The sequence below is a fragment of the Salmo salar genome, chromosome 08, assembly GCF_965601325.2.
Source record: "Salmo salar chromosome 08, fSalSal1, whole genome shotgun sequence".
In the NCBI taxonomy this organism is placed as follows: domain Eukaryota; kingdom Metazoa; phylum Chordata; class Actinopteri; order Salmoniformes; family Salmonidae; genus Salmo; species Salmo salar.
In genome coordinates, this window is record NC_138298.1 from 8,208,758 (window position 1) to 8,236,754 (window position 27,997).

Here is a 27,997-nt window from a genome sequence, read left to right on the forward strand (position 1 = left end):
TCTGGCATTATCTAGAAAAAGAGGGACGTGACACTTGAGCCCACCTAAATGTGTGAAAACGGAAAAGTTACCTACAAAAGTCACACAAGATACAGTATTCAGAGAAAGAAAATGTATCATAGTCTGATTCACTGGGCCGAAGGGCTGAGGGTATTTAGCTGGGTTCTTTGGGGTGCTAATTGGAGCCAGGCCATTTTTATAGGCCTCTCACCACTGGTGGAGGGATATAGGCTACATCACTGTCAACTTACCTCATAACATAACACCTCTCTGAGTTAACCTTTTTGAAAAGAGCACGCAAAACAAAATGTCATTGACTGTTATTGTGGCTTAATTTACACATCCAGGACCAACATGTCTTTTCAGACTACTACTTCATATCCATTCATTTCTTCACCCACACAGCTGTTGGGATGGCCACTGAACACTCGGGGAAAGTATAGTCTCTTCGGGATAAAGGCTCAAATAATGTAGGCGAGCGACATGGATTAGGTTCACTTCACTTCAGCAACATGACTCCTCACAATCTCATAATGATCCGCTCATGCACATAGTAGTTATATGACAAGCTCAACTGTTAGAAGACATGTAAACATTTTGTATCTCACTAGTTTTTGTCTAATCACACTTGTCCTTCCTCGCGTTCATCCCTTTCAGTTGTCACCCAAACACTTGCTGACCTTACAACTCATTCACTGAGGCTCGCCGTCTGGCTGGATGCCAAATCCCAGGTCGTAAACAGACAGTACCCTTTATGTCCACCGTGACACCCTGTGAGGAAGAACAGGTGACCCGGGGAAGGTGACACATTCACAGCTCCTCATCGTCGTCCCCCTTGAGACATTCAGTGCCCTCTGTGACACTGTGACGTGCCTGCACTTCATCTAGTGTGTCTGCCTGTCAGTCAGCCAGCCAGCTCAGGAAACGGATGAAGAGAAAGACAATATGAGGCATTTCCACAACATGGAGTCAAAACCCCTTTATTTGAAGGAAGAGAATAGTATACATGTAAGTGTATTCACAAACAAATGCACTGTCATGATTTGTGCAAAACAGAGCAAACAGACAATAGAACACAGGAGAACACAGATACTAACAGTTACAATCAATGGTGCCTCACTGGCAGACAGAATTTTTAGGATGGTGCGTGTGTTTGTGTGTGTGCGTGTTTGTTTGAGGAGGGTCCTATGCCGAGGGGAAAGCAGTGACAAGGTCATGGCCCTCCGGGGGTCTTGTCCGGGCTCGAGCGTGGGTCTCGCAGTACAGTTGGCCCTCCACGAAGAAGTAGCCCTTCTGTTTAAGGTTGACGTCACAGTCGGTGCACACGAAGCAGCTAGGGTGGCGGAACTTGTCTCTCGCTTTCACCACTGTGCCCCTATAGAAGAACAACAGAGGTAACAACAGGAGTAGGCTGAAGTTACCGCTGACGCTGATCATGGGTCAGTTTAGCATTTCCCCCACTAAGGGTTAGGGCTAGGATGGGGGGAGGGAAAGCTGGAGCAGGGTTGCCAGATTACAAAAGTACATCAATGATTTGGGAGAGTGCTGCCTCCCTCATCTAACCACTCAAAGTACACTGAGTACACCAAGCATTATGAACACCTTCCTAATATTGAGTTGCACCCCCCCCCCCCCCTGCCCTCAGAGCAACCTGAATTTGTCGGGGAATGGACTCCACAAGGTTTCGAAAATGTTCCACAGGGATACAGTTGTGTTAAGTTGGCTGGATGTTCTTTGGGTGGTTGACCATTCTTGATACACACGGGAAACTGTTGAGCATGAAAAACTCAGCAGTGTTGCAGTTCTTGACACACTCAAACCGGTGCGCCTGGCACCAACTACCATACCCTGTTCAAAGGCACTTAAATCTGTTGTCTTGACCATTCACCCTCTGAATGGCACACATACACAATCCATGTCTCAATTGTCTCAAGGCTTAAAAACCCTTCTTCAAACTGTCTCCTCCTCTTCAGCTTTCACCTGGATTCACCTGGTCAGTCTATGTCATGGAAACAGCAATGTCTACACTGTATTTCTGATCAATTTGATGTTATTTTAAATGGATTAAAAAATAAAAAATAAATCTTTCAAAAACAAGGAAATTTCTAAGTAGCCCCAAACTTTTGAACAGTAGTGTACATTTCTACACTATGAGGTTGGAATAATACTGTCAAATTGTGAGCATTATGATAATGCCCTTTTAGTGTAAGAGCTATTTAAAAAGACTGCCTGAAATTTCAGCCTGTTTTAGTGTGATGGAGTTTTGGCCTGGTTTTTGCCTGGTGACCACCAATAACAGAGTTCCAAACCTCTCTGCCAAACCTCAACAGCTAGTTTTCCCCTCAAAGTAAGGCATTTCATTGTTGCCCAGAAATGATTTGATAATGAGATAAAAAAAACAGCTGCATTGGACCTTTAAGGGGCAACTCGTTTTTGGCAGAACTTTTTAGGTGTAACTCTTCTTGCTTGGGTACCAGTTTGTTTCTGTTATTATTATACTCCTTGCCACTCCTTATCTGACCAAACACTTTTGATCAACACAACTAAGCAAACTCTCTGTAGAAGAAAGATACTGTTCGGCAACACAGGAGGTTGGTGGCACCTTAATTGGGGAGGACTGGCTCATGGTAACGGCTGGAATGGTATCAAAGACATCAAACGTGTTTAATGCTATTCCATTCGCTCCGTTCCGACCATTATTATGAGCCGTCCTCCCCTCAGCAGCCTCCTGTGTTTGGAATGACACAGAATAAAAGGAGTGGAGTGTCATCTCAAAACAGGTTCTGAATTTCAGGCTATAACTCTTCTTATTATAATAAGTATTGAAAGAAATGGTTGCAACTCAGTACCAACTTTTCATATGACATTCTCAGAGCAGCTTTGTCTTCGAAGTACTCACACAATCCCGTTTCCACACTTGTCACACAGGGGCAGTTTCTGCAGGTTTCCTGTGGGCGGCGGTGGCTTAGTCATGGGCGCTCTCACTGTCCTCGTCACCATGGGGCGAGTGCCTGGACAACACATGGGACACACACTATTGGTACCCTAATCCCTATATAGTGCTCTACTTCGAGCTGGTCAATACAGTACATAGAGAATAGGTTACCATTTGTGACACAGAATACAAGCAAATTATTAAAATTAGGAGCATAACGTACATGAAGGATATTAAATAATTGTCATATAGAAATACAAAAGGGAGCAGAGCATTAGAGACATATACTGTATGATGTCACAGATATGATGTCACCATAGCACAGTATATTGATGATGACACCATAGCACAGTACATTGGGGGAAAGGGGGATACCTAGTCAGTTGTACAACTGAATGCCTCCAACTGAAATGTGTCTTCCGCATTTAACCCAACCCCTCTGAATCAGAGAGTTAGAGCTTGATGATGACACCATAGCACAGTATTTTAATGATATCACCATAGCACAGTATGTGATGATGACACCTTAGCACAGTATATTGCATGCACGGATACATCATCTCAATCTATTGCACACTTCCTGTATATTCACCAGCATTGAACCCCCCACCCAAACAATACAGTGCAATACACAGTGGCGACCTGTCATTCAGGGAAGGTGGGGCAGAGTACCACCACCTGTTTTGAGCCCCACATTTTTAGCAAAATAAATAAATATAAAATGATTTGGGCTTGCCTGTTTTGCATGTTATTTTGGCATTAATACGTGTTACATATCAGTTTGCAAGCAATGTAAAAAAAAAAGTATATACCATTGAGTTAATAAATCCGCATTCAAACATGGTCTCTTTTTTGTTTTCTTGAGTGAGGCAGCTCCAAAATGCAGATGTTTTAGCCCAACTCAGTGCTTTCTGCGGTGGTGGTGCGAGCCAGCAGAAAATAGGAGCATTGCGCCGTAATTAGCTCAGTGTTCTGTCACTCATGGGGACACTACGTAATCGCCAAGTTTAAGTCCTTAGTAAGCATAGACATCCAAAATGTCAACCCTTTGGGTCCTGCCATAGAGTTATATTACAAGTGCCCTTCCAAGAAGGCTCAAGGTCATTGGCCACAGATAAATTATGTAAAATGACGTTATATGTACAGTAGCTTTGATTGGACTGATCATGTCAACATTTTAGTTTCAAAGTCTTAGCAAGCAGTCATCATCATCATGAATCAAGTCGACAATCTACTGGCAAATCATTTTTAATCCTTGTCATATGAAGAGAAATTAGATAAAAACCTATCGGTGCTCATCGGCCATTGGACATAAAGATTACACAAGTTGGAAATCGCAAATTCAACAATGACTGGTTTGTAAGGAATCAGTGGCTAACTGCGAGCATTGCAAAGCAACCACTAGCCTGCTATTAGATGGAGTGGCTGTGTGTTTTTTTCCCCCCCAGAGTTCCCACCATAAATCCAGAGAATGCCAGACTTTGATGACAAAGTTTGATAACAAAATTTGCCCTCACAAGGCCGCGCCACCTTCAGAAGGTGAGTCCAAAAATGTATTGTATGCTGCTGCATAAATGATGTAATATGCAAGGGAGATATGTATACTGTAGCTAAGAAAATAATTCTAAATGAGCTGTTAGTAGCCCATGTGCCTCACCCTATTTTCACCAACGTGGTATTGTAAACACATCGTTTGTGGCCGGTGTGTTTTTCAAACTTTTTTTGTACAGCACACACAACATTCTATAATAGGGAAAGGGGGATACCTAGTCAGTTGTACAACTGAATGCATTCAACTGAAATGTGTCTTCTGCATTTAACCCAACCCCTCTGAATCAGAGAGGTGCGGGGGGCTGCCATAATCGACATCCATGTCTTTGGGGCCCAGGGAACAGTGGGGTAACTGCCTTGCTCAGGGGCAGAACAACAGATTTTTACCTTGTCAGCTCGGGGATTCAATCCAGTAACCTTTCGGTTACTGGCCCAACGCTCTAACCACTAGGCTACCTGCCGCCCCTAGAATTGTGTTATTTGATGGGTCAAATTAAAAGCTTATTTAACGCGTCAAACAGTGTTATATGACGTGTATCTTTTTTGACACGCAAAGACCCAAAACAACGTTCAATGTGCCTCACCCTAACAATTTGGTCTATTTTCACCTCTTAAATTTCGCCTAGTGTTCTAACTTGGTGATACACATAAACCTTTAGCCTATAACCTGTTTTAGAGAAATGTAATCATCGAATATTGTAAGAGCTTTCATTGTCTGTTTATATGCCCCCGTTATTTATCCTATGGTTCTGACTTGTTGTACAGGGAGTACACTGTAAGAATGGCCCATATTCTGATTTCTGTCGCTGTACATTTCAAAAGTGCTGAACAAATAGTTATATTGACAACGTCCGTCGTCGTTCGCTCATCAATGTCTTAATCGAAATTACGGATTGCCTCTTATCCGCTTGTTGTCCCCTTATGCCATAGTTTGTACATCTCAATTGTCAGTAGAAACCACATTTGTTTAAGCAAGTCAGCCATATCAGCTGTTTTTTTTAAAGGCGGTAAATGAGGCTGAATAAACTGTTTCGCTGCCAGACAAGGCTCCACTGATAGCCAGGTGTAGCAGTGGTAAGGTGTTGGGACTGCTGTACTGTATGTAGGCCCTAACAGTTTGTGGGCACCGTTTGTCACCGTTATAGTGCAACTAATGTCTTGTTTAGTGTTGTGTTGTGTAGTGTAGTGGCTTTGCTGGCATGCATCCCACATATTATTTTGTTTGCCCCACCAAGATTTACATGCTAAAATCACCACTGGCAATACAACAGATTCAGTTATTGTGTAATGTCTTTGCAGAATCTCTTTTCAGAAACACACTATGTTTGACCATGTTCTTTTTTTATGTTTGACTAATGTGTAACTAATACATGCTGCTATTTTGGCCTACAGGGAAAAAAAGATGTGCCTAAAAAGTGAAAAGGATTAAACCATTTATGGACTATATTTACATGGCTGTTCTGACATATTGAGATATTCTGCTCTACAGTCATATGAGTGACAAGTAAGACATTAGACGCAGATAGAGAAAAGTCCACAGTTTTATTCAGTACAGATTCACATGAGTGAATTCTTAAAAGGGGCAATCTGCAGATGCTACATCCATAGCCGCGGGAGGTAGAGGTGCTGAGGGTTCTGCAGTACCCCCTGAAAAATCAGAATTTAAAATCTTTGTAGATGTTATTTTTTTTTTCAGCACAGCCCCCTCTGTAGTACGGCTCCAAATTCTCCAGCCCCATATCCCTCAGCTTTTTTACTGAAACAGGGGCAGGGAGGACGCTTTGTTATTGTTTCACTAGCTGATTTCCACTTTAAAATTCTATAACCTATTAACTTCTTATGGCTTGGGGGCAGTATTTCGACGTCTGGATGAGAAGCGTGCCCAAAGTAAACTGCCTGTTACTCAGGCCCAGAAGCTAGGATATGCATATAATTGGTAGATTTGGATAGAAAACACTCTAAAGGTTCCATAACTGTTAAGATAATGTCTGTGAGTATAACAGAACTGATATGGCAGGCGAAAACCTGAGGAAAATCCATCCAGGAAGTGTGATTTATTTGATGTGGGTAGTTTTCAAATGAATGCCTATAGAGTATCTAATGGGTTAGGACCCAGATTGCAGTTCCTATGGCTTCCACTAGATGTCAACAGTCTTTAGACATTGTTTCAGGCTTGTTTTCCGAAAAATGAAGAAGAATGAGACCTTTCTGTCAGTGGACTGTAGAATCATGCAGTGCTGGTTTTCGCGCGTGACCGAGTGTGCGCCCTTCTTTGTTTTTCCTTTCTATTGAATACGCTATTGTCTGGTTGAAATATTATCGATTATTTAAACAATTGACAACCTGAGGATTAATTATAAACATCGTTTGACGTTTCAACGAACTTTACCAGTACTATTAGGATGTATTCGTCTGCATGTTTTTACCGCCTTTGAGCCAGTGGATTACTGAACAAAACGTGCCAACAAAACAGAGTTTTTGGGATATAAAGAGGGACTTTATCAAACAAAACAAACATTTATTGTGTAGCTGGGACTCTTGTGACTGCAACCATATGAAGATCTTCAAAGGTAAATTATTAATTTTATCACTATTTCTAACTTTTGTAATTCCTTTACTTGGTTGTAAAATGTTTGTATGCTTTTGTAAGCAGCTGGATTAACAAGAAGATCATCTTTAAGCCGATGTATAACACTTGTATTTTTTATGAATGTTTATTATGACTATTTCTGTATTTTGAATTTGGCGCTCTGCAATTTCATCGGATGTTAAAAAGTCACAGTCTCCAAATGTGCATTATATAAAACTAGATTAAAACCACAATAAACTACACATATATTCCAGTGGTGGCTGGTGGGTGGATAAAATGGTCTCATTCCATTCTGTAAATTACGATGAGCCCGACCTCCTATATCTCAGCCCACCATCCTCCTCTGATGTGTTCAAATCAAGAGCTAATGGAAAATGTCTCAACCAAAAAAACTTACTGGAGAGGTCATGGACAATACTATATCACTTATCTTTCGCCATGTGTTCACAGGCACAACAGATGGGTTGAATGAACTCTTCATAGCGTTTCACCAGGTGGGGCGTGGCATTGAGGTACTGCCTCCACATGAAGTAGCGCATGTACGCATCCTCTTTCTTGTCCAATTGGAGGAGGAAGTCCGCCAGTGCCTTTGCATCCGGGAAGTCATTGATATGAATAAAGGAATCCGCAGGAAGAAAGTCTTCGTGGTTCTGTCTAGACGGGCCCAATACTATTGTTACAGTTCCTGCCACGAGTGTTCCGTTCACCTTTTCCGTGATGTAGTCTCTGTAGATTGAATTCTCGGATGAGAGGTCGAACTTGCAGCTGGTGATGGTCGTGTAATACTCTGTGCTTTTCAAACGACGCCCCATAAAAGCAGAGCCGAAATGTGTTACTGCTCCTGATAATATCTTTCTCGGACTGATGTCCCTGTGTAAGGGTTATTATTGCTCACAATCCAGCAGACTAATTTATCTTTCTTAGGCAGCACAAAATCTGCCTCAGTCTTCATGGTGGGTAATTCGTTTTTCGCACTATACGGAACCCAAACCAGCTACGCGCGTGCTCCATTGTGCATACATGTATTTTGTCCCCCCACACCAAACACAATCACGACATGCAAGTTAAAATATCAAAACAAACTCTGAACCAATTGTATTAATTTGGGGACAGGTCGAATAGCATTAAACATTTATGGCAATTTAGCTAGCTAGCTTGCACTTGCTAGCTAATTTGTCCTATTTAGCTAGCTTGCTGTTGCTAGCTAATTTGTCTTGGGATATAAACATTGAGTTATTATTTTACCTGAAATGCACAAGGTCCTCTACTCCACCAATTAATCCACACATAAAATGGTCAACCGAATCGTTTCTAGTCATCTCTCCTCCTTCCAGGCTTTTTCTTCTCTTTACTTTATATTGCGATTGGCAACTTTCATAAATTACATTACCGCCACCGACCTATTTCATCTTTCAGTCACCCACGTGGGTATAACCAATGAGGAGATGGCACATGGGTACCTGTCTCTATAAACCAATGAGGAGATGGGAGAGGCAGGACTTGCAGCACGATCTGCATCAGAAATAGAACTGACTTCTATTTTAGCCCTTGGCAACACAGACGCTTGTTGGCATGCGCGAGCAGTGTGCGTGCAATAATTGAATAATATAGATTTCTACATTTATTTTGCAATGCGAGCACATGCGAGCGGTGTAGTCAGCCTGTTAGGTTGAAGAGGTTTTCCCAGACCTGGTATTTATTTGTTAATTGTTGGTAATTCCATGTGATACCAGATACATTTCTGAAAACCTGGACGAGGAGACCAGGGCAAGTCTGTCTGATGCTTTTGTGAAAGAAAATGACAGCGTCCGCTTCGTCGTAAAGGGATCTGTCGTCTGTCAGGACGCAGCCATTGATGTTGAACAGGGTACCGCAGAGTTTAAATTCAAAAGTCACACCAATTGGCCAGAGCCACACCAAGATAATAGACTCTTCAGTTGTTTTTTTAATATAGAGTAACTATTTTCAGTTCCAAGGATGGCGATTCTCCTAATCTGGATGGACAGACAATAGATGTTGGTTCCAAGTAAATTACACATAATTATCACTGAGCCCACAAGCCCTAGAGCAGAGATCAAAGTTTTGTTGGAAGCTGCTGTTCTTGATGACATTTTTGCCCTGTAAAAAGGAAGAATTGTTTTTAATTATAATTGATAACCTAAATGATGATAAATCTTTATTTCATACCATAGATACACATTACATTTAATTCACAGATAAGTTCAGGGATAGCCTTGCAGCTGTCCATACAGGTTATTTTAGTTGTTACAGTACAATCACACACAATGACAGTCATTAATAAGAAACTGTTTACTTGTCAGTCAGTGCCATGTAAAATCGGTATCGTTGACGTAAGTCATTATCTTATCGTATCTTAAACACTATAGGTTGTTCAGAGCAGCTTGCCTCAAGTAACTCAATTCAACATTCAGGTTTATGTTTACATTGGTCTTTTACAATGGTGGACTTTAGAATGGATCATGTTTTGTTCACAGCCAGTCTCTATTATGTAGAGTCATAATATGAGTTTGTGTAGTTAAATGAGGTTTGAGAGAGAAAATAAAACATTGCTTACCACTGAAGATTGGTTTAGAGTTGGAAATCCATGTGCATAGTTGACAAAATCAGACACTAACGAGCAAATAAACCACCTAGCACCTGGGAGGAAGTAAAAATAGACAACACTTGTCTGTCACAGGTCTGACTGGACAAATAAGTTTTGCGTAAGCAAATCTGAGGACTGAGAATTCCTGCCTGAAGTTTTCTTTTTTGTGACAAGGCAACCGACTGGGTATATAATATATACTGAACAAAAATATAAATGAACTTACAACAATTTCATAGATTTTATTGAGTTACAGTTCATATGAGGAAATCAGTCAGTTGAAATAAATTAATTAAGACCTAATCTATGGATTTCACATGACTGGGAATACAGATTTGCATCTGTTGGTCAGACCCCTTAAAAAACATGAGCCTCACAATGTCCGTAGTTTATGCCTGCCCATTCCATAACCCCACCATCACCATCAGCAAACCGCTCGCCCACACGACACCATACATGTGGTCTGCGGTTGTGAGGCCAATTGGACGTACTGCCAAATTCTCTAAAACGACTTTGGAGGTGACTTATGATAGAGAAATTAACATTCAATTATCTGGCAACAGCTACTCTACCTCAAAACTTGAGACATCTGTGGCACATTTTAGAGTGGCCTTTTATTGTCCCCAGCACAAGGTGCATCTGTGTAATGATCATGCTATTTAATCAGCTTCTTGATATGCCACATTTTTGTTCATAGGCCTTATCTAGTACATCAGTACCACTCAAAGTGACTGTGTCAGCCTGCTGAACCAAAGCCTAGACGTAATCTGTTCACTACTAATTTATTTGTATATAGAGTTTACTCCTTGTATACATACTTTTCAAGATCAGAACAATGTGAATTATGAATGATCTCCCTCTACTTTGTCTTATAAAATGAATGCCCAACAAAATACTAATTTCAAGTGATATCTTCATTTTGATTGTGGCTCTTTCCAATAGTTTTTTCTTGGGGTCAAAATGTATGCGATGTTGATAGCTAGAGGTTTTAATTAAACTATAGTTCTTGAAGTGAGTGAGTGGTAGAGAGCTAACGCACACTGACGACAACTTGAACACCAACAGGTTTGTCCTTGATATGTCTCATTGAGAAGAATACGTTATTATATGCAACTGTGAAGCTCTTCTTGAGTGCGGCACTGCAGCATTATAGCCTGGAATCCACACTGAATGATGATATCATTACCCACCCATATCATAATGAAAGAGAAGTTACTTAGTGGAGAACTGACCGTCGCTGTCGACAAAGTCCTGCAGGGCCTTGAAGGAACCTGATTGCCGGGGCTCCTGGGGCTCCTCCTGGTCTTTCAGGAGCATGCGGTACACATCAGACTCCTCGATGGAGGTCAGCGTCTTGCTACTGCAGAGAGGGAGACACACACACACACACACACACACACCACACACACACACACACACACACACACACACACACACACACACACACAGAGATGAGCAAAAATATACAGACACACAGAGGTGAGCATTAACAGATGCAGCACACACAAACACACACACAAAAATATCCCACATTTTGTGGAGATGAAAAAAAAAAGGGAAAGGGGGATACCTAGTCAGTTGTACAACTGGATGCATTCAACTGAAATGTGTCTTCCGTATTTAACCCAACCCTTCTGAATCAGAGATGTGCCAGGAGCTGCTTTAATCGACATCGGCTGCACCTGTTCCATCCGAGATCTGCGGCTACCATTGAAAGCACTGTTCATCTACCCCAGCAGACACCAGTGTAGTCATAACAACACTATCCTCCATATCAGATTTAACATCAGAGTCGTATTGAGCCCTGGGGGTCCAGAACTCCCCAGCTCCAGGTTTAGGGACGGGCTGTAAGTCATGGGGGGAAATGATGCCTGCCAGCTGGGGCACTCTCACTCCAGGGCCCTGAGGCTTTTGGTTATCATAGGCTGCATCAGGTCAAAGGAGGCCCGCCAGACATTACAGAGACCAGACCTGGGGTCAAATACTATTTGAAATCATTTCCAAATACTTTTTCAGTGCTTTATTGAGCTTTCCTGGCTTAATGGACCAATAAAATAGTCCCACAATGGCAAACCCCACCCATGTGGTACTCCAGGCAGGCTAGAGCAAGCGCTTAAAGTATTTGAAAGATTTCAAATCGTATTTGAACTCAGGTCTGATAGAGACACACACAACACAAGCATCAGCAGACGTCCATAAAAGGAAGTGAAGAGAGGGAAAAACAGAGAGGAAGAATGGATGGGAGGAGAATGGAGAGAATGGAGAGAGGAGGTTAGAGATGACATGGTGTGAAGAAGCATGAGTGTGCAGACGCCTTTCGTATACACAGCTCTTTTTATAGCCACCACCCATAGCCAGAACACCAAGTCATCTAACCAGAATTTGCTGAAAGAGATCTACAGGCCAATAATACTACACATGGATTTAATATGCTTTATATGTATATATACACTGAGTGTACAAAAGGCATTAGGAATACCTTCCTAATATTGAGTTGCACCCCTTTTTGCCCTCAGAACAGCCTCAATTCATCGGGCGTGGACTCTACAAGGTGTCGAAAGCGTTCCACAGGGATGCTGGCCCATGTTGACTCCAATGCTTCTCACAGTTGTGTCAAGTTGGCTGGATGTCCATTGGGTGGTGGACCATTCTTTTTTATATACACTACCATTCAAAAGTTTGGGTGACGTAGAAATGTCCTTGTTCTTGAAAGAAAATATTTTGTCCATTAAAATAACATCAAATTGATCAGAAATACATTGTTTATGATGGAAATGACTATTGTAGCTGGAAATGGATGATTTTTAAGGGAACATCTACATACAGTTGACGTCGGAAGTTTACATACGCTTAGGTTGGAGTCATTAAAACTCGTTTTTCAACCACTCCACAAATTTCCTGTTAACAAACTATAGTTTTGGCAAGTCGGTTAGGACATCTGCTTTGTGCATGACAAGTAATTCTTCCAACAATTGTTTACAGACAGATTTTTTCACGTTTTAATTCACTGTATCACAATTCCAGTGGGTCAGAAGTTTACATACACTAAGTTGACTGTGCCTTTAAACAGCTTGGAAAATTCCAGAAAAGGATGTCTTGGCTTTAGAAGCTTCTGATAGGCTAATTGACCTCATTTGAGTCAATTGGAGGTGTACCTGTGGATGTATTTCAAGGCCCACCTTCAAACTTAGTGCATTTTTGCTTGACATCATGGGAAAATCAAAAGAAATCAGCCAAGACCTCAGAAAAAAATTGTAGACCTCCACAAGTTTGGTTCATCCTTGGGAGCAATTTCCAAATGCCTGAAGGTACCACGTTCATCTGAACAAACAATAGTACGCAAGTATAAACAACATAGAACCACACAGCTGTCATACAGCTCAGGAAGGAGACACGTTCTGTCTCTTAGAGATGAATGTACTTTGGTGCGAAAAGTGCAAATCAATCCCAGAACAACAGCAAAGGACCTTGTGAAGATGCTGGAGGAAATAGGTACAAAAGTATCTGTATCCACAGTAAAACGAGTCCTACATCGACATAACCTGAAAGGCTGCACAGCAAGGACGAAGCCAATATTCCAAAACTGCCATAAAAAAGCCAGACTACAGTTTGCAACTGCACATGGGGACAAAGATCATACATTTTGGAGAAATGTCCTCTGGTCTGATGAAACAAAACTAGAACTGTTTGGCCATAATGACCATCGTTATGTTTGGAGGAAAAAGGGGGATGCTTGCAAGCTGAAGAACACCATCACAACCGCGAAGCACGGGGTGGCAGCATCATGTTGTGGGGGTGCTTTCCTGCAGGAGGGACTGGTGCACTTCACAAAATAGATGGCATCATGAGGATGGAAAATTATGTGGATATATTGAAAACATCAGTCAGGAAGTTAAGGCTTGGTTGCAAATGGGTCTTCCAAATGGACAATGACCCCAAGCATACTTACAAAGTTGTGGAAAAATGGCTTAAGGACAAGAAAGTCAAGGTATTGGAGTGGCCATCACAAAGCCCTGACCTCAATCCCATAGAAAATTTGTGGGCAGAACTGAAAAGGCGTGTGCGGGCAAGGAGGCCTACAAACCTTACTCAGTTACACCAGCTCTGTCAGCAGGAATGGGCCAAAATTCACCCAACTTATTGTTGGAAGCTTATGGAAGGCTACCCAAATAGTTTGACCCAAGTTAAGCAATTTAAAGGCAATGCTACTACCAAATACTAATTGAGTGTATGTAAACTTCTGACCCACTGGGAATGTGATGAAAGAAATAAAAGCTGAAATAAATCATTCTCTCAACTATTATTCTGACATTTCACAATCTTAATTAAAATAAAGTGGTTATCCTAGCTGACCTAAGACAGGGAATTTTTACTAGGATTAAATGTCAGGAATTGTGAAAAACTGAGTTTAAATGTATTTGGCTAAGGTGTATGTAAACTTCTGTCTTCAACTGTAGGTGTACAGAGGCCCATTATCAGCAACCATCACTACTGTGTTTCAATGGCACGCGTTGTGTTAGCTAATCCAAGTTTAGCATTTTAAAAGGCTAATTGATCATTAGAAAACCCTTTTGCAATTTTGTTAGCACCGCTGAAAACTGTTGTACTGATTAAAGAAGCAATAAAACTGGCCTTCTTTAGACTAGTTGAGTATCTGGAGCATCAGCATTTGTGGGTTCGATTACAAGCTCAAAATGGCCAGAACCTAAGAACTTTCTTCTGAAACTCGTCAGTCTTTTCTTGTTCTGAGAAATGAAGGCTATTCCATGTGAGAAATTGCCAAGAAATTGAAGATCTCGTACAGCACTGTGTATTACTCCTTTCACAGAACAGCGCAATCTGGCTCTATATATATATAAATAAATAAGTGGAGGCTCCTCAGAGAAGGAAGGGGAGGACCATCCTCCTCAGTAAAATGTCATACATATAAAAATAGTACAACATTAAAAAAGTTATCCTTTTTAGATAAAACTAAACTCATTATTTTAATATATCACCAAATAATTGGTTAAAATATACTGTTTTGCGATGAAGATCTACAGTAACTTCAACAGCACTGTCTGTGCTTGCACCATGGTGTAGCCGGAGGACAGCTAGCTTCCATCCTCCTCTGGCTACATTAACTTCAATACAGAGAAGGCTCGTAGGCCTCCCTTCCATAGACATACATGGTAATTATGACCACTTCCGGAGGATATCCTCCAACCAATCAAAGCTTTTTCAGTATGAACTGACATCTTGTACATCCAATCATAGATGTGGGATCAGATAATGAACCTAGTGTGTTGTATTGGGATTGAGCCACAGAGCACTATGGGGGTTCTATGTGTTGAGAAGCTTGGTGACATTGTTGGATAGAGATTAAGAGTGAAGAGTGATAGTTGAGCATTTTTGGGACATTATTCAATTCAAATTAGTTTTTTCAAATTACAGGAGATGGAGGAGGTATATTATACATTGTTTTCTTGGGTTTAGAACTTTATTTTTGTGTCCAGTTAGTCCAATGTATTTACATTTGCCTTGCTAGCTAGCTACCAGCGTGAGTGTGCAGTTTTCTCCGCCAGAATGGTAAAATGGCCAACGCTGACGAAAATGTTGTGGACTTTTTGTTGAAGAACCCCTTTCATTCTCTGGGGTACACGGAAAAGTTGCGAATTGAAAGCGAGGGTCAACCTCTGCCTGAGGTCAGTTTCATGAAGAAGGATGAAAAGGTGAGAGTGTTCAGTATCAAATGTATAGCTGGTTAACAGGGAGCCTATTATCAAGACGCCTGTAAATGCACGTTAAGGTTCTTTACATGCTGAACATCTTTTCTGAGATTTCGAAAACAATTCCGAATGATTTGATAGCTTCCATCGCATCATCCATTAAATGTAGATTAACCAGAGATTAACCACATTTTTTCTCATGCGCTCAAGTAGGCTTTGCACTTTCCTCCGGTATTTGTTTAGCAAAGATGATAACACATAATCACTCCGGACAGGCACAAGCAAAAACTCATGACATAAATGTTGCAGCAGCCTAGGCTACACCTAAACATTAGAAATCTGACATGCTGTATGGGATGAAAACAATACTTTTTCTGTCTGATCAACTGTATGCTACTAATAAGAACAGCTGCATACAGCCTGTCCATCTGGTCAGGGTAACAAATTGGTAACGTTATGTATTTATAGTCCATTTGTGTGTCAGGAGAAATTGTGAAAGTGATAACATTTTCATTATGTTCAACATTGGGCTGGCTAGATTGCCTACACGTTTTTAATCCAAAATGATTCACTGGAATGAATCAAACAACATAATAGTGATGGCAGATGTGACTAAAGGTTTTATAAGGCCTACAGTTGCATAGGCCTGCATGATGCAAACATGCATAAAGCAAGCTCAGCCCTGTGATTTCTATTGTCTATCAGTTGTTGTCTGTGTTTGGGTAGAGGAAATCCCCCTCCTAATCTAGTCTAAATAAGGAGTTTTTTTTTAAACCATGTGACTTGATTAGGAAAAACTGCTCCCATCATAGCCCATATAAAACTTTTTTACAACTGATTAATCACTGTCATACCTTATAGGGTCAACATATAAGGAAAAACTCCAGGCCCTAGTGGGTAAAAATTGCTCCACTGCTCTGGGCTCTATGGTGCCACCATTCTGCTTGCAGCTGTCAGTTATCGTCAGGTATGTGGATGATCAGGGCTTTATTCAGGAACGTTTCTTGGGTTACATGATGTCTCATGTGCCCGCTCATCCACTGGCACTTTGAATGTTTCCCTTCCAAGCACTGTGAGTACCCCTATCAATTTTCTCTCATTACTGTATGTAGAGTCAATCACATACACGATCCCATTAACACATCAAAGATTTTACTCCTTGCTTGGACTAACTCATTCTTAGCTCTTTTGTCTAATTGTGTAGTGTCTTGTGTTGTTGTTTTTTGTCTTCCCAGTAAAATCCTGTCCTGCACTGTTCAAGCCTCTGAACACCTCAACTCATGCCTCATACCCAAATTCATTCACTGCTGTGGTCCCTTTCCAACACTAAGTAGCCTTCTCATTCCCCATTATATTGTACTATAAATGTCTTTATTAAATGCTTTAGGTTAAAATAATTAGTCTTTGACAATTTTTAAACACACTTTGTGGTCTCCATGTGTTCCGTGCCTATACCGGGGGTCTCCCATCCTCCTCAATTTTCCAAGTCACCAGCCTCCACTGATATATATATATTTTTACATTGAATATAAAACACAATCTACTTGCAGTGAATCAGCTCAACATCTCCTCCTCATTCAGTAATCTAACAGACTCCCATCCAGAGCGACCCGCAGAAGCAACCGGCGCCAACGCCCTGCTCAAGAGCACGCTGATAAATCTCCCACAAGGTCAAAAACGGGAACCAGAACCAGCGACCTATCAGCCACCGGCCAAGCTCCCAATCCCCAGTCCACCAGCGCTCCAAGATACCCCCCACAGTTCCCCAAGAGCTGCCCCTCAACCATCCAAGATCCCCCCCCCCCCCGAGAATGTTTTTATTATTACATTCCCCACCCCCAAGTCCCCCCCCCCCCCGCCAATGCACGACCAAACGGAAAACAGAAAAACAGAAGACATCAAGGACAACAAAATATGCCAACAGAATATGTTTGAGTACATGTATGGCACTATTTACATGTGTGTGTGTCTGTGTATGTGCACGTGTGTGTGTGTGTATTTGAATGAGAGTGTGTGTATATGCATGTGAACAAACACCTGCGCGGCATCAGCCTCAGGCAAACATGCATTAGCTGTAAAAACACTGCCCCTCAGTGTCATTCAAACTTACTTTTAGTTTTGTTTTATTTTGACTTTATTGTTTTACTTTTATATTTCACCGTCATTCTATCCCCCACCCAGCAACTCCACTCCTACTTTTCTCCAATTCCACATCCCAACCCTCAGCTTCCCTCGGCCCATCCTCTTCGGATTTCTACGCACCATATATCTTTCAACTATGCTGTGATATTTAACATACAATTTGAATCTAGAGATATTAGTAATTGACTGACCCGGTCTCCCAACAATACTATTTCTAGGGAAAGTTTTTGATCAATGTTACACACTTTCAGCCATTCCTGAACCTGAGACCAGACACACGCAAAATCAATACCAAAACAAATGGTCTATTGATTCTGTATCCTCACAACAAAATCTGCAGAGCTACGATGATTGTATGTCCCAAATATTCAATATTTTGTTGGTGGCAAGAATTCTGTACAATAATGTTAGCTGAAAAGCATGAAGTCTTGAATCTTGCGTCGTTTTATATATCAACTCATACACCCTGTACCATAGAATCCATACATAATAAATCTCTTCCAAACTATTTTCCAATCTGTATGGCACAGCTGTCAACATCCTGGTCCTCAAATGAAACTGGAATACTTTCCTATTTATGCTATTTTTATTCCTCTGCCAGTTTTGATCCTTTATATTGGGCAGACAGACCAGTTCCCTACCTCCTCCCGCTGCCACCTACCTCCTCCATTTTTGGGGTAATGCTGTAATCATTTGATTGTAATCTTGGATTGAGCAGACCTTCCCATATAATTATGATAACTGTACCATTCCAATTTACAATATCATTTAAAAACAAAATCCCCTTTTCAAACATCTTTTCCATAAATACAGGTATTTTATCAACCAGTACATCTGAGTTCAGCCATAATATTTTTTGTAATATTTGTTCTATCTTTTCAGGGGAATGAAATTTAAATTGTAGCCAGCTTTGCAATGCTTGTTTGGGGGGGAAGAAAATTATTTTCAATTCATCGAAAATGAGACATGGCAATCTGCACAAAGGCAAAAAGGTCATTTTTAAACAATGGATGAGCTTTTCTTAGTAATCTACTTGAGAACCATTTAGGGTTAAAGTTAAACTTTTGGATAAGTAAAGCTTTTAGAGAGAGGTTTTGCGCTTTTATATTTAATCATCTCAACCCTGCCGGTTCATACTCATTTTATAGATAGGCACGCTTTATCTTGTCTGGTTTAGCATCCCAGATAAAGCTAAATATTATTTGCTCATATGTTTTGAAAAATGAATTAAATCAGGAGTAGGCAGAGCCATAAGTAAACTGAAATAAGACTAAGGAGTTAATCAGTGCATTTTTCCCATAAATAGACAGGTATTTCCCTGTCCATGGTTGCAGTTTTCTATTGAAATTCATTGTGGAGATCTCATTTATATATTTTGTGATATGAATACCAAGTATGTCTACTTGACTGTCAGCCCATTTTATAGGTAAACTGCAGGGTCATGTAAAAGTTGTATTTATTTAAAGATCCAATACGTAAAATTGTACACTTATCGTAATTAGGTTTTAGTCCAGAGAGTCCGTAAAAGTTATCTAGATCTTCAATGAAACATTGCAGGGATCTAGCTTGCGGACTTAATATAAAACTTGAGTCATCGGCATACATGGACACCTTCGTTTTTAAGCATTGGATTTCTAACCCTCTAATGTTATTTGATCTGATTTTAATAGCTAGCATTTCGATGACCATAACGAAAAGATATAGTGAAAGCGGACACCCTTGTTTAACTCCTCTTGACAATTCAAAACTCTGAGAAGTAGCCGCTATGTACCATTTTACACCTGGGGTTGCTATACATAACTTTTACCCATTTCATAAGAGAATCACCGAAATTGAAAAAATACAGGCATTTATAAATAAAATAGTCTTTCCTTATCAAAAGCCTTTTCAAAAACCGCTTTATATACCAAGCCTGGCTTCTTAGATGTTTCATGTTGTTTTATTATTTCTAGTAGTTGTCATGTATTATCTCCAAGTGTGGACCATTCTTGCTACATTGATACACATTCTACATACACATTTCGGTAGAAACATAGAAACAACGTTGAGTCAACCAGTTTGTGCTCACAGGACCTTACTATCCTTTCTAGTTTCTACTGCCCTACTTGATCAAAATAGGAACAGTGAAGAGCCGCTGTACTGAACTGTACACTGTAGGCTGATGTGAACCTCGGCTAGCATGATTTATGTCTCGATCAGAAACAGCTCCTGCTAAAGCCAGGGAAAAAGTCATTCCTGTGTGCTTGGGTAATACATGCACTGCAGTGACACCCCATATATCTGCTAGCTAGGCTAATGAGATCCACATGACTTCCTTGGAACTGAAAAACGAGGATACAAGACTCCCTATATCCTCCTCTGATTTCCATACTGTCTCAATAAAGTGTACATTTTTTATATATATATATATATATAGTACATTCTGGATCTATTCAGACCGCTTGACTTTTTCCACATTTTGTTACGTTACAGCCTTATTCTAAAATTTATCAAATACATTTTTCCCTCATCAATCTACAAACAATACCCCATAATGACAAAGTGAAAACAGGTTTTAAATTTTTTTTGCAAATGTATTAAAATCAAAAACAGAAATACCTTATTTACATAATTATTCAGACCCTTTGCTATGAGACTCGAAATTGAGCTCAGGTGCATCCTGTTTCCATTGATCATCCTTGATGTTTCTACAACTTGATTGGACTCCACCTGTGGTAAATTCAATTGATTGGACAAGATTTGGAAAGGCACACACATGTCTATATAAGGTCCCAAAGTTGACATTGCATGTCAGAGCAAAATCCAAGACATGAGGTCGAAGGAATTGTTCGTAGAGCAATGGGACAGGATGGTGTCGAGGCACAGATTTGGGGAAGGGTACCCCAAAAATTCTGCTGCATTGAAGGTCCCCAAGAACACAGTGGCCTCCATCATTCTTAAATGGAAGAAGTTTGGAACCACCAAGAATCTACGTAGAGCTGGATTCCTGGCCAAACTGAGCAATTTGTGGAGAAGGACCTTTGTCAGGGAGGTGCCCAAGAACCCGATGGTCACTCTGACAGAGCTCCAGAGTTCCTCTGTGGAGATTGGATAACCTTCCAGAAGGACAACCATCTCTGCAGCCCTCCACCAATCAGGCCTTTATGGTAGAGTGGCACCTATAGGACTCCTAGACTATGAGAAACAAGATTCTCTAGTCTGATGAAACCAAGGTTGAACTCTTTGACCTGAATGCCAAGTGTCACGTCTGGAGGAAACCTGGCACCATCCCTGCGGTGAAGCGTGGTGGTGGCAGCATCATGCTGTGGGGATGTTTTTCAGCGGCAGCGACTGGGAGACTAGTCAGGATTGAGGGAAAGATGAACGGAGCAAAGTACAGAGAGATCCTTGATGAAAACCTGCTCCAGAGTGCTCAGCACCTCAGACTGGGGCGAAGGTTCACCTTCCAACAGGACAACGACCCCAAGCACACAACCAAGACAACACAGGGGTGGCTTTGGGACAAGTCTCTGAATGTCCTTGAGTGGCCCAGCCAGAGCCCGGACTTGAACCCGATCGAACATCTCTGGAGAGACCTGAAAATAGCTGTACAGCGACACTCCCCATCCAGCCTGACAGAGCTTGAGAGGATCTGGAGAGAAGAATGGGAGAAACTCCCCAAGTATAGGTGTGCCAAGCTTGTAGCGTCATACCCAAGAAGACTCAAGGCTGTAATCGCTGCCAAAGGTGCTTCAACAAAGTACTGAGTAAAGGGTCTGAATACTTATGTAAATGAGATATTTCCGTTTTTTATTTGTAAACATTTCTAAAAACCTGTTTTTGCTTTGTCATTATGGGGGTTGATGTGTAGGTTGATGAGGGGGAAAAAATAATGTAATACATTTTAGAATAAGGCTGGAACGTAATAAAATGTGGAAAAAGTCAAGGGGTCTGAATACTTTCCGAATGCACTGTATATATTTAAAGTACCTTGACATAACATTTAACATATGTTTTAGAACAGCGCTAGCTACAATAGCCAAACTCTGGCAGAAACAAATGAACAGAAGCTATCAGAGAAGACGACAGTGGAAGCTAATACAGCAATACTGTCACCATGACGACAGATAGAAATCAGACAGACAGACACCCACCCACCCAACCACCCATCAACCCACCGACCATCTCACCAACCCAGCCAGCCAACTCACCCCTCTGGCTTGTCCTGGACCAGGCCCCTCATCTGTCCGTGCATGGCGTCCTGGATGTTGCCTGAGGAGTAGAGGCCTATGGGGGTGTTGTAGGCTGTGCTCACCACCTGGCGATGGTCGTCGATGTTAGCTGCAGCTATAAATGGCTGGGCTTTGCGGTTGTGACCCGTACCAATGGGTTTGAACTCCTGAATGGAGAGAGAGAGAGAGAGAAAAAGACAAGGAGGACTTATGTGATGTTCTCTGACGCACACAAACACCAACAGGTATAGACAAAAATATATGGTGACAACTAAAACAGATACACACACACACACAAGCTATGCACGCACACACACAGTCCCCCCCCCCCCCTAATTAGATCCACACGTTATCTCCCTCTCTCACCTGTTGCTCAGCCTCCAAGTTGATTTTGAAAGGGTTGGCTTTCCCGTCTTCCGTGACTTGAGGCGACCATAGCCTGGTTTCTGGTCTGGGAACAAGAAACAGGTCATGATCAAACAGTTCCCTGTCAACTCCCTCGACCGCAGGTGAAACGATTATGACCACAGACCGAACATTGGTTTACATGGCAGCTGGGCCACAGTACACTGAGCACTCATAAATCAAACCCAACTTCATAGACTTCCTTTGGTGTGTGTGTGAACAGTGTAAAAGCGTGTGTGTGTGTATGAAAGAGTATTTGTGTGAGTGTGTGCGTGGGCATGTAGAAGTGTGTCTGTATTAGAGAGTGGGTGTGGGGGTGTGTGGAGCTCCTCTCTTGGAGTTCTTGGGTATGAAATCGTCTTTTGCCAGCTCTGGAACGTTCTACATAAGATGGAACGTTCTATGTGGTATTAAAGAGATCTTGGGATTCATCAAGTACAGTAAGTTCTGTAGTTAGTCAAACATGAATGTGTGTTTGACTAGCTATGTGTGTCATAGGATACGCCCAACCAGTGACAGTTTGTTTCACCTCATCGGTAGTCACTTGTGTCACTGATATTTGTACACACGTCTCTATTGTAATGGTGTGTGCTTTTATGTGAGAGGCGTGTGTGTATTTGTGTATGTGTGTTTGTGAGAGTATTACTGTGTGTGCACGCGAGTATTAGTGTGTGTGCGTTTGTGCATTAAATAGTGCGTGTAAGTGTGTGCATGTCAGTGTGCGTGTTTTACGTGAGAGGACTGTACGTGGGGTGGGCATCAATGTGTGCATGTCATTGTGTGTGTGTCTGTGTGTGTGTGTATGTTAATGTGTGTGCATGCGTGCGGGTGTGTGTATGTCTCCAGTGTGTGTGTACGTATCAGGTGAGTGTGTACACGTATGCATGTCTGTATCTGTATGCGAGTGTCGCACAGTGTGACCCAACCTCTGGACGGTGAGGATGAGCTGGTAGATGGCGTCTTTGATCTTGTTCTGGGCCTCACAGTGCATCATGTCCTCCGCCGGGATGCCCTCAATGGCCAGGATGACATCACCAGGACACAGGTTGGCCACCGCCGCCTTACTGCCCGGAGTGATCTGCCCAGAGAGAGAGAGAGAGAGAGAAAGAGAGGGGTGACACATGAGATAATGATCATTATTAATTCCATTGTCACAAATTATTCTAATAATGGTTGCTGTTATTAGTGTTGTCTTTGGTGAATTAAGCAAACGTCTTCACTTTTCATACTTAGAAAGTGAACTGAACTGAGAGTGAGGGAGAGTGAGATGGAAAGAAAGAGAGAGAGCTTGAAGTGAGAACCCCGGCTGCTGCCAAGGTATTATTTTTACGATTCTCTCCCATATATAACAGTACGACTTATAAAACCCGATCATTCAGAGAGAGAGAGACGGAGAGAGAGAGAGATGGAGACAGAGAGAGGAACGGGAGAGAGATTAGTAAGGATCGGGTGTATGCCGCTGTTAATAATCTACTATTAGTCCGGCAGAAATGTGTGCCATATTTGTGTGGTTTCGTAGTCACACAAACAACATGGGGATATCCTTCTTACCTCACCACACAAGCATGCCATCTCCATCCCTTCCTCCCCTGTCCCCTCCCTCCATCACATCCCCATCTCTCTCCATCATCATAATCAAATGGCATGTACTGTCCTATGTATACTTAATGAATGAACACAATGTAGTTAGGTTGGCCTGCTCTACATCAGTGCCACCTCATCATCTGCCTGTAGTTAGGTTGGCCTGCTCTATATCAGTGCCACCTCATCATCTGCCTGTAGTTAGGTTGGCCTGCTCTATATCTGTGCCACCTCATCATCTGCCTGTAGTTAGGTTGGCCTGCTCTATATCAGTGCCACCTCATCATCTGCCTGTAGTTAGGTTGGCCTGCTCTATATCAGTGCCACCTCATCATCTGCCTGTAGTTAGGTTGGCCTGCTCTATATCAGTGCCACCTCATCATCTGCCTGTAGTTAGGTTGGCCTGCTCTATATCTGTGCCACCTCATCATCTGCCTGTAGTTAGGTTGGCCTGCTCTATATCTGTGCCACCTCATCATCTGCCTGTAGTTAGGTTGGCCTGCTCTATATCAGTGCCACCTCACCATCTATCTGACTGATTGTAGTTGAACAAACCTCCTTGGGCCAAATTGATACGTTAGGTTAACTGTAGGCCCACTTCTAGTGAAGTAGACTACCTTTAAGCACTTCTGGTCTATAGAACCTCTAATAAAAGCACAGGTTTGCATGATTCTATTTCCTCCTAACACGTCGTTGCCACAACGTTGCATATAGATTTGGGACAAGGTTGTTCAGGAAATTACCCTATGGCAACATTTTGACAACCCAACTGTGTTGATAGGGTTGCTGAATTTTGTGCACAACAACCCACAACTATATGCTATTTATGTTCACACAAATTAAGAAGCAATACCAAAACTCCAACTCAAAAGTCAACTCAAAAGTAGATTTTGATGCAGAAGTTGAAATATACATTTGCTGGGAGTTTGCAGTTTGTTTTAGTAGCCCGTCTACTTGACAGTGTCCTGGCCTCCAGAGTACATGGTTGAAACCTCTCTGTGTATAAAGTCAGGAGGTAAACCTGTCTCTGCATATAAAGTCATTTGCCCTCGCTGGTATTTCAGCTCGTGCAAACCGTTTATTTCCCCATCTCTCTGTGTGGACGAGGTAAACACGTGTCTCGTCCTGCCGATTGACAGTATACAGACGGAATACGGACACTAGCCGGGCGGAAATGATTGGGTTTTATAAGTTGTAACGAGTTACATACGCGAGAGAATCGTAAAAATATAGAGCGAGAAAGAGAGAGAGAAAGAGAGAGAGAGAGCAATTGAAGTTAAAACCTCAAAAGTAGCCAGGGTTTTAACTTGAAATACTCTCCCTATTTTTCATCCATCTACTTCAAATGCTCTCTTTCTGTGTGTCTCTCTCTCACCCCTTGCAATATTTCTCTCTCTCATTCGCTCTCTCTCTCTGATGGGTTTTCCTCTCTGGTGGAAGAGAACCATATTGTGTTTCAGGCTCCACAGATGCAACGTTGTAGCTCTCACAGGGGAGACGTTACATTGAAGCTTGGATCACGGGCCTATAAATAACCCAGGATGAGAGAGTCATGGGATGTGGAGGGAACACAAGTGATTTACACGATTCAAACTTTGGCATTTTCCTTGACAACCATCTGCATCTCCCTGTGGTGTGCATCATTTTTACTACTCTCCTATCCATTCCAACAGTCAGTCCCAAATCGCTCCCTAACCCTTCATTTGGACTTTTAAATGTTTGCAGATCTGTAAGGTGAAATCAATATGGTGGAAGCTCCTCCACTACACTGGAACCTATCCAGACTCTTCAGATCTGCAAACATTGAAGGGTTAGGGCCAAAAGGAAGGCTAGGAGGCGAATTGGGAGCGGCTCCAAAAGTCTCCTGCATGGATGGACCCCTGGGTTGTGTTCAGGAGGGAGAAAGCAATGGTTTGAAACAGGGAGTTGCTACCATAACTTGTCCAATAAGAAGCCCTCATTTTCATTTTCGTTTTGCTATGCGGTACACACACTACTGAACCCAACCCTCAGTTTCTTCCCTACTCAGCTTCCAGTCACAGCCAAACATGCACGACCGCAGCTAATTTAAACATCACTTGTCCTCCATCCTGGATACCCTCATTTGCTGGAACCGGACAATGGACGTCAATTAATAATGTTTAGTTTACGCTTTCACTTGGAAACAAAATCAACCGAAGAAGGGGATGTTTTGGGTTTTTTTAAACAAAAAATGGCGTGGGAAGACATGGCTGAGACAAGGTCGAGGTCGGGGTTCAAGCTCCGCGAGCGAGAGGAATGTGCCAGTGGCTAAATCTCATTACAAGTGAACAGCCCCTCGAACGAGAGCTAATAAGACCACGTAGAGAGGGTTTAAGAAGCTTTGGATCAATGACTGCTTTGTGAGAGGTTAGGAGTAAAGTGATGAGAGCTTGTCTAGTGGGTGGATTGTGAAGGGATACGTGAACATACAAAGGCACACACGGACAGGGTCAAGGGTACATGAGGAGATTTAAATCAATCAAGGAGAAATATTGAAAAACAACGAACGGAGTCAGATTGTACTTCATCCCCCTGATGGTTAAGGTTAGGCTTGGGATAGGGTAATCTGACCCTAGATCTGTGGTTAGGGGCATCAGCTACCTGCGGTGCCTTTGAAAAGGTGTTTAATAATAAATACTTGTCTGACATGGCCGAGACCCTAGTTTTTGCCCCTCCCTCTCGCCAGCCTCCCTTCCCCTTCATCAGCTTGCGGGTTCTCTGCTCACACAACAGGTGTGTAGTGGCCATTAGGGGCCGATGATTCACAGATCTCACCGTTAACTCTTTTAGCTCCCGGCCCTGGTGCCAGGCCTAAACTTAGATACACGACAGGGATTACTGATACTCCTATGGTTACACACACACACAACCTTGCCAACGTTAAAATACAAAACTCCAACATATACACACACTCACACACAGAGACAGACAAACAAACACACAATGTTAACACAAACGCATGACGATGATCTCTCTCACACACATACAGTTTAATGTCTTAACTTGAGCTAAATGAAGGGCATTCTCTGAATAACTCCACCTAGATGCCTACCCAAGACACTGCACTTTGGTTGCCAGCTAGTAACCCATTCCCAGCAGCCTGCGTTCATTCAGCTGCTGTGTGTGTGTGTGTCCTAGTAGATGATGCAAACAGCTATTTCAAACTAAGCTGCAGATATTTACTGGAACACGGGTGTGTGTGTGTGTGTGTGTGTGTGTGTGTGTGTGTGTGTGTGTGTGTGTGTGTACGCACGTGTGTGTGTGTTCCCCCAGCCGCGCAGCCTTCCCACCACATAGAAAGGCCCCTGCTGTATCACGGTTTAACACAACCCAAAACACACATTCACAATCCAGTGGTCTTTCACTGTAAGCATCTGGGCTGTTAGGGAATGGCTGAGGCTGTGCGTGTCCAAATGGCCTCCTATTCCCTTTATGGTGAACTACTTTTGATGAGATTTCTATGGACCCAGGTAGTAGTGCATACTGTATGTTGCCATTTGGGACGCAACCTTTTGGCAGTATTACTCTCTGGTCAGTCTGGTTGAATACACAGAGCTCTTCCCTGCTGTTTCTCATCCTAGCACAGCTATTTAACTGAGACAAGAGGTTAAAGGGAAGGTGAGCAAAGTATGCTGGCAGTAAGAGAGAGAAAGGGGGGATGGGGGGGGGGGGGTGAGAGACACACGCACACCATAGGCTAAGACAGAGCGGATCAACATAATCCCCTACACACAGAATACAATGGTGGAACGGTTGAGTATATCTGACCATTTGTGTTCTCTGTAGGAAGACACACACACACACACACCTCCCTACTACTGCCTCCTTCTCACCCACACAAACACCTGGCACCAGGCCCACTCAAAGATGCTCGAGCACACATCACACATGCAAAACGTACTGTAAACACACAATCACCCACCCATTGTCAGTCTTTTCAGTCTAAAAGTATCAGGTACACTCTCTTACCCTGGAGATGGTGAGGGGCTGGTTGAAGTCCTTGCCGCCAGTCAGTCGGAACCCCCACGGGGCCGGGCCATTTAGGACAACGTCCAGTGGCATGTCCCCCTCTCTGTCCCTCGTCTCTGTTCCTGTAGCTGGAAGTGCACTGGTGTGTGTGTCCCAAACACAGCCGGGTTCTCAGAAACAGAGCAGTGGGACGACTTACTCATGTACCCTTTTAAACTAGCGGAGGGGTGGTGGTGATGGTGGGGGGTGGGGGGTGGGACCCCACCCCCTGAGTGAAGT

The 27,997-nt window shown here is 42.4% G+C and overlaps 1 protein-coding gene and 2 pseudogenes across 1 annotated transcript; all 3 read right to left on the minus strand.

Annotated features, from left to right (window-relative positions):
- Window positions 1-956: 956 nt before the first annotated feature.
- pdli3 (PDZ and LIM domain protein 3) lies at window positions 957-27,885 on the minus strand. The gene is made up of 7 exons (NM_001140645.2): window positions 27,719-27,885; window positions 23,074-23,225; window positions 22,109-22,193; window positions 21,722-21,909; window positions 10,914-11,041; window positions 2,900-3,011; window positions 957-1,375 (listed from the first exon to the last, which is right to left on the minus strand). Exons 1-7 carry the CDS (start codon window positions 27,809-27,811, stop codon window positions 1,186-1,188), a joined length of 948 nt encoding a protein of 315 aa, NP_001134117.1. The 5' UTR covers window positions 27,812-27,885; the 3' UTR covers window positions 957-1,185.
- LOC106609912 (4-galactosyl-N-acetylglucosaminide 3-alpha-L-fucosyltransferase 9-like) lies at window positions 7,417-8,134 on the minus strand (annotated as a pseudogene).
- LOC106609913 (4-galactosyl-N-acetylglucosaminide 3-alpha-L-fucosyltransferase 9-like) lies at window positions 8,628-9,187 on the minus strand (annotated as a pseudogene).
- Window positions 27,886-27,997: the final 112 nt, after the last annotated feature.

Coding starts and splice junctions, on each gene's coding strand:
- pdli3 (NM_001140645.2), bottom strand. CDS start 27,811: ATGCCACTGGACGTTGTCCTAAATGGCCCGGCCCCGTGGGGGTTCCGA. Junction 23,226..27,718: donor AGCCCCTCACCATCTCCAGG/GTAAGAGAGTGT, acceptor CTCTCTGGGCAG/ATCACTCCGGGCAGTAAGGC. Junction 21,910..22,108: donor ACTTGGAGGCTGAGCAACAG/GTGAGAGAGGGA, acceptor CTCTCCATTCAG/GAGTTCAAACCCATTGGTAC.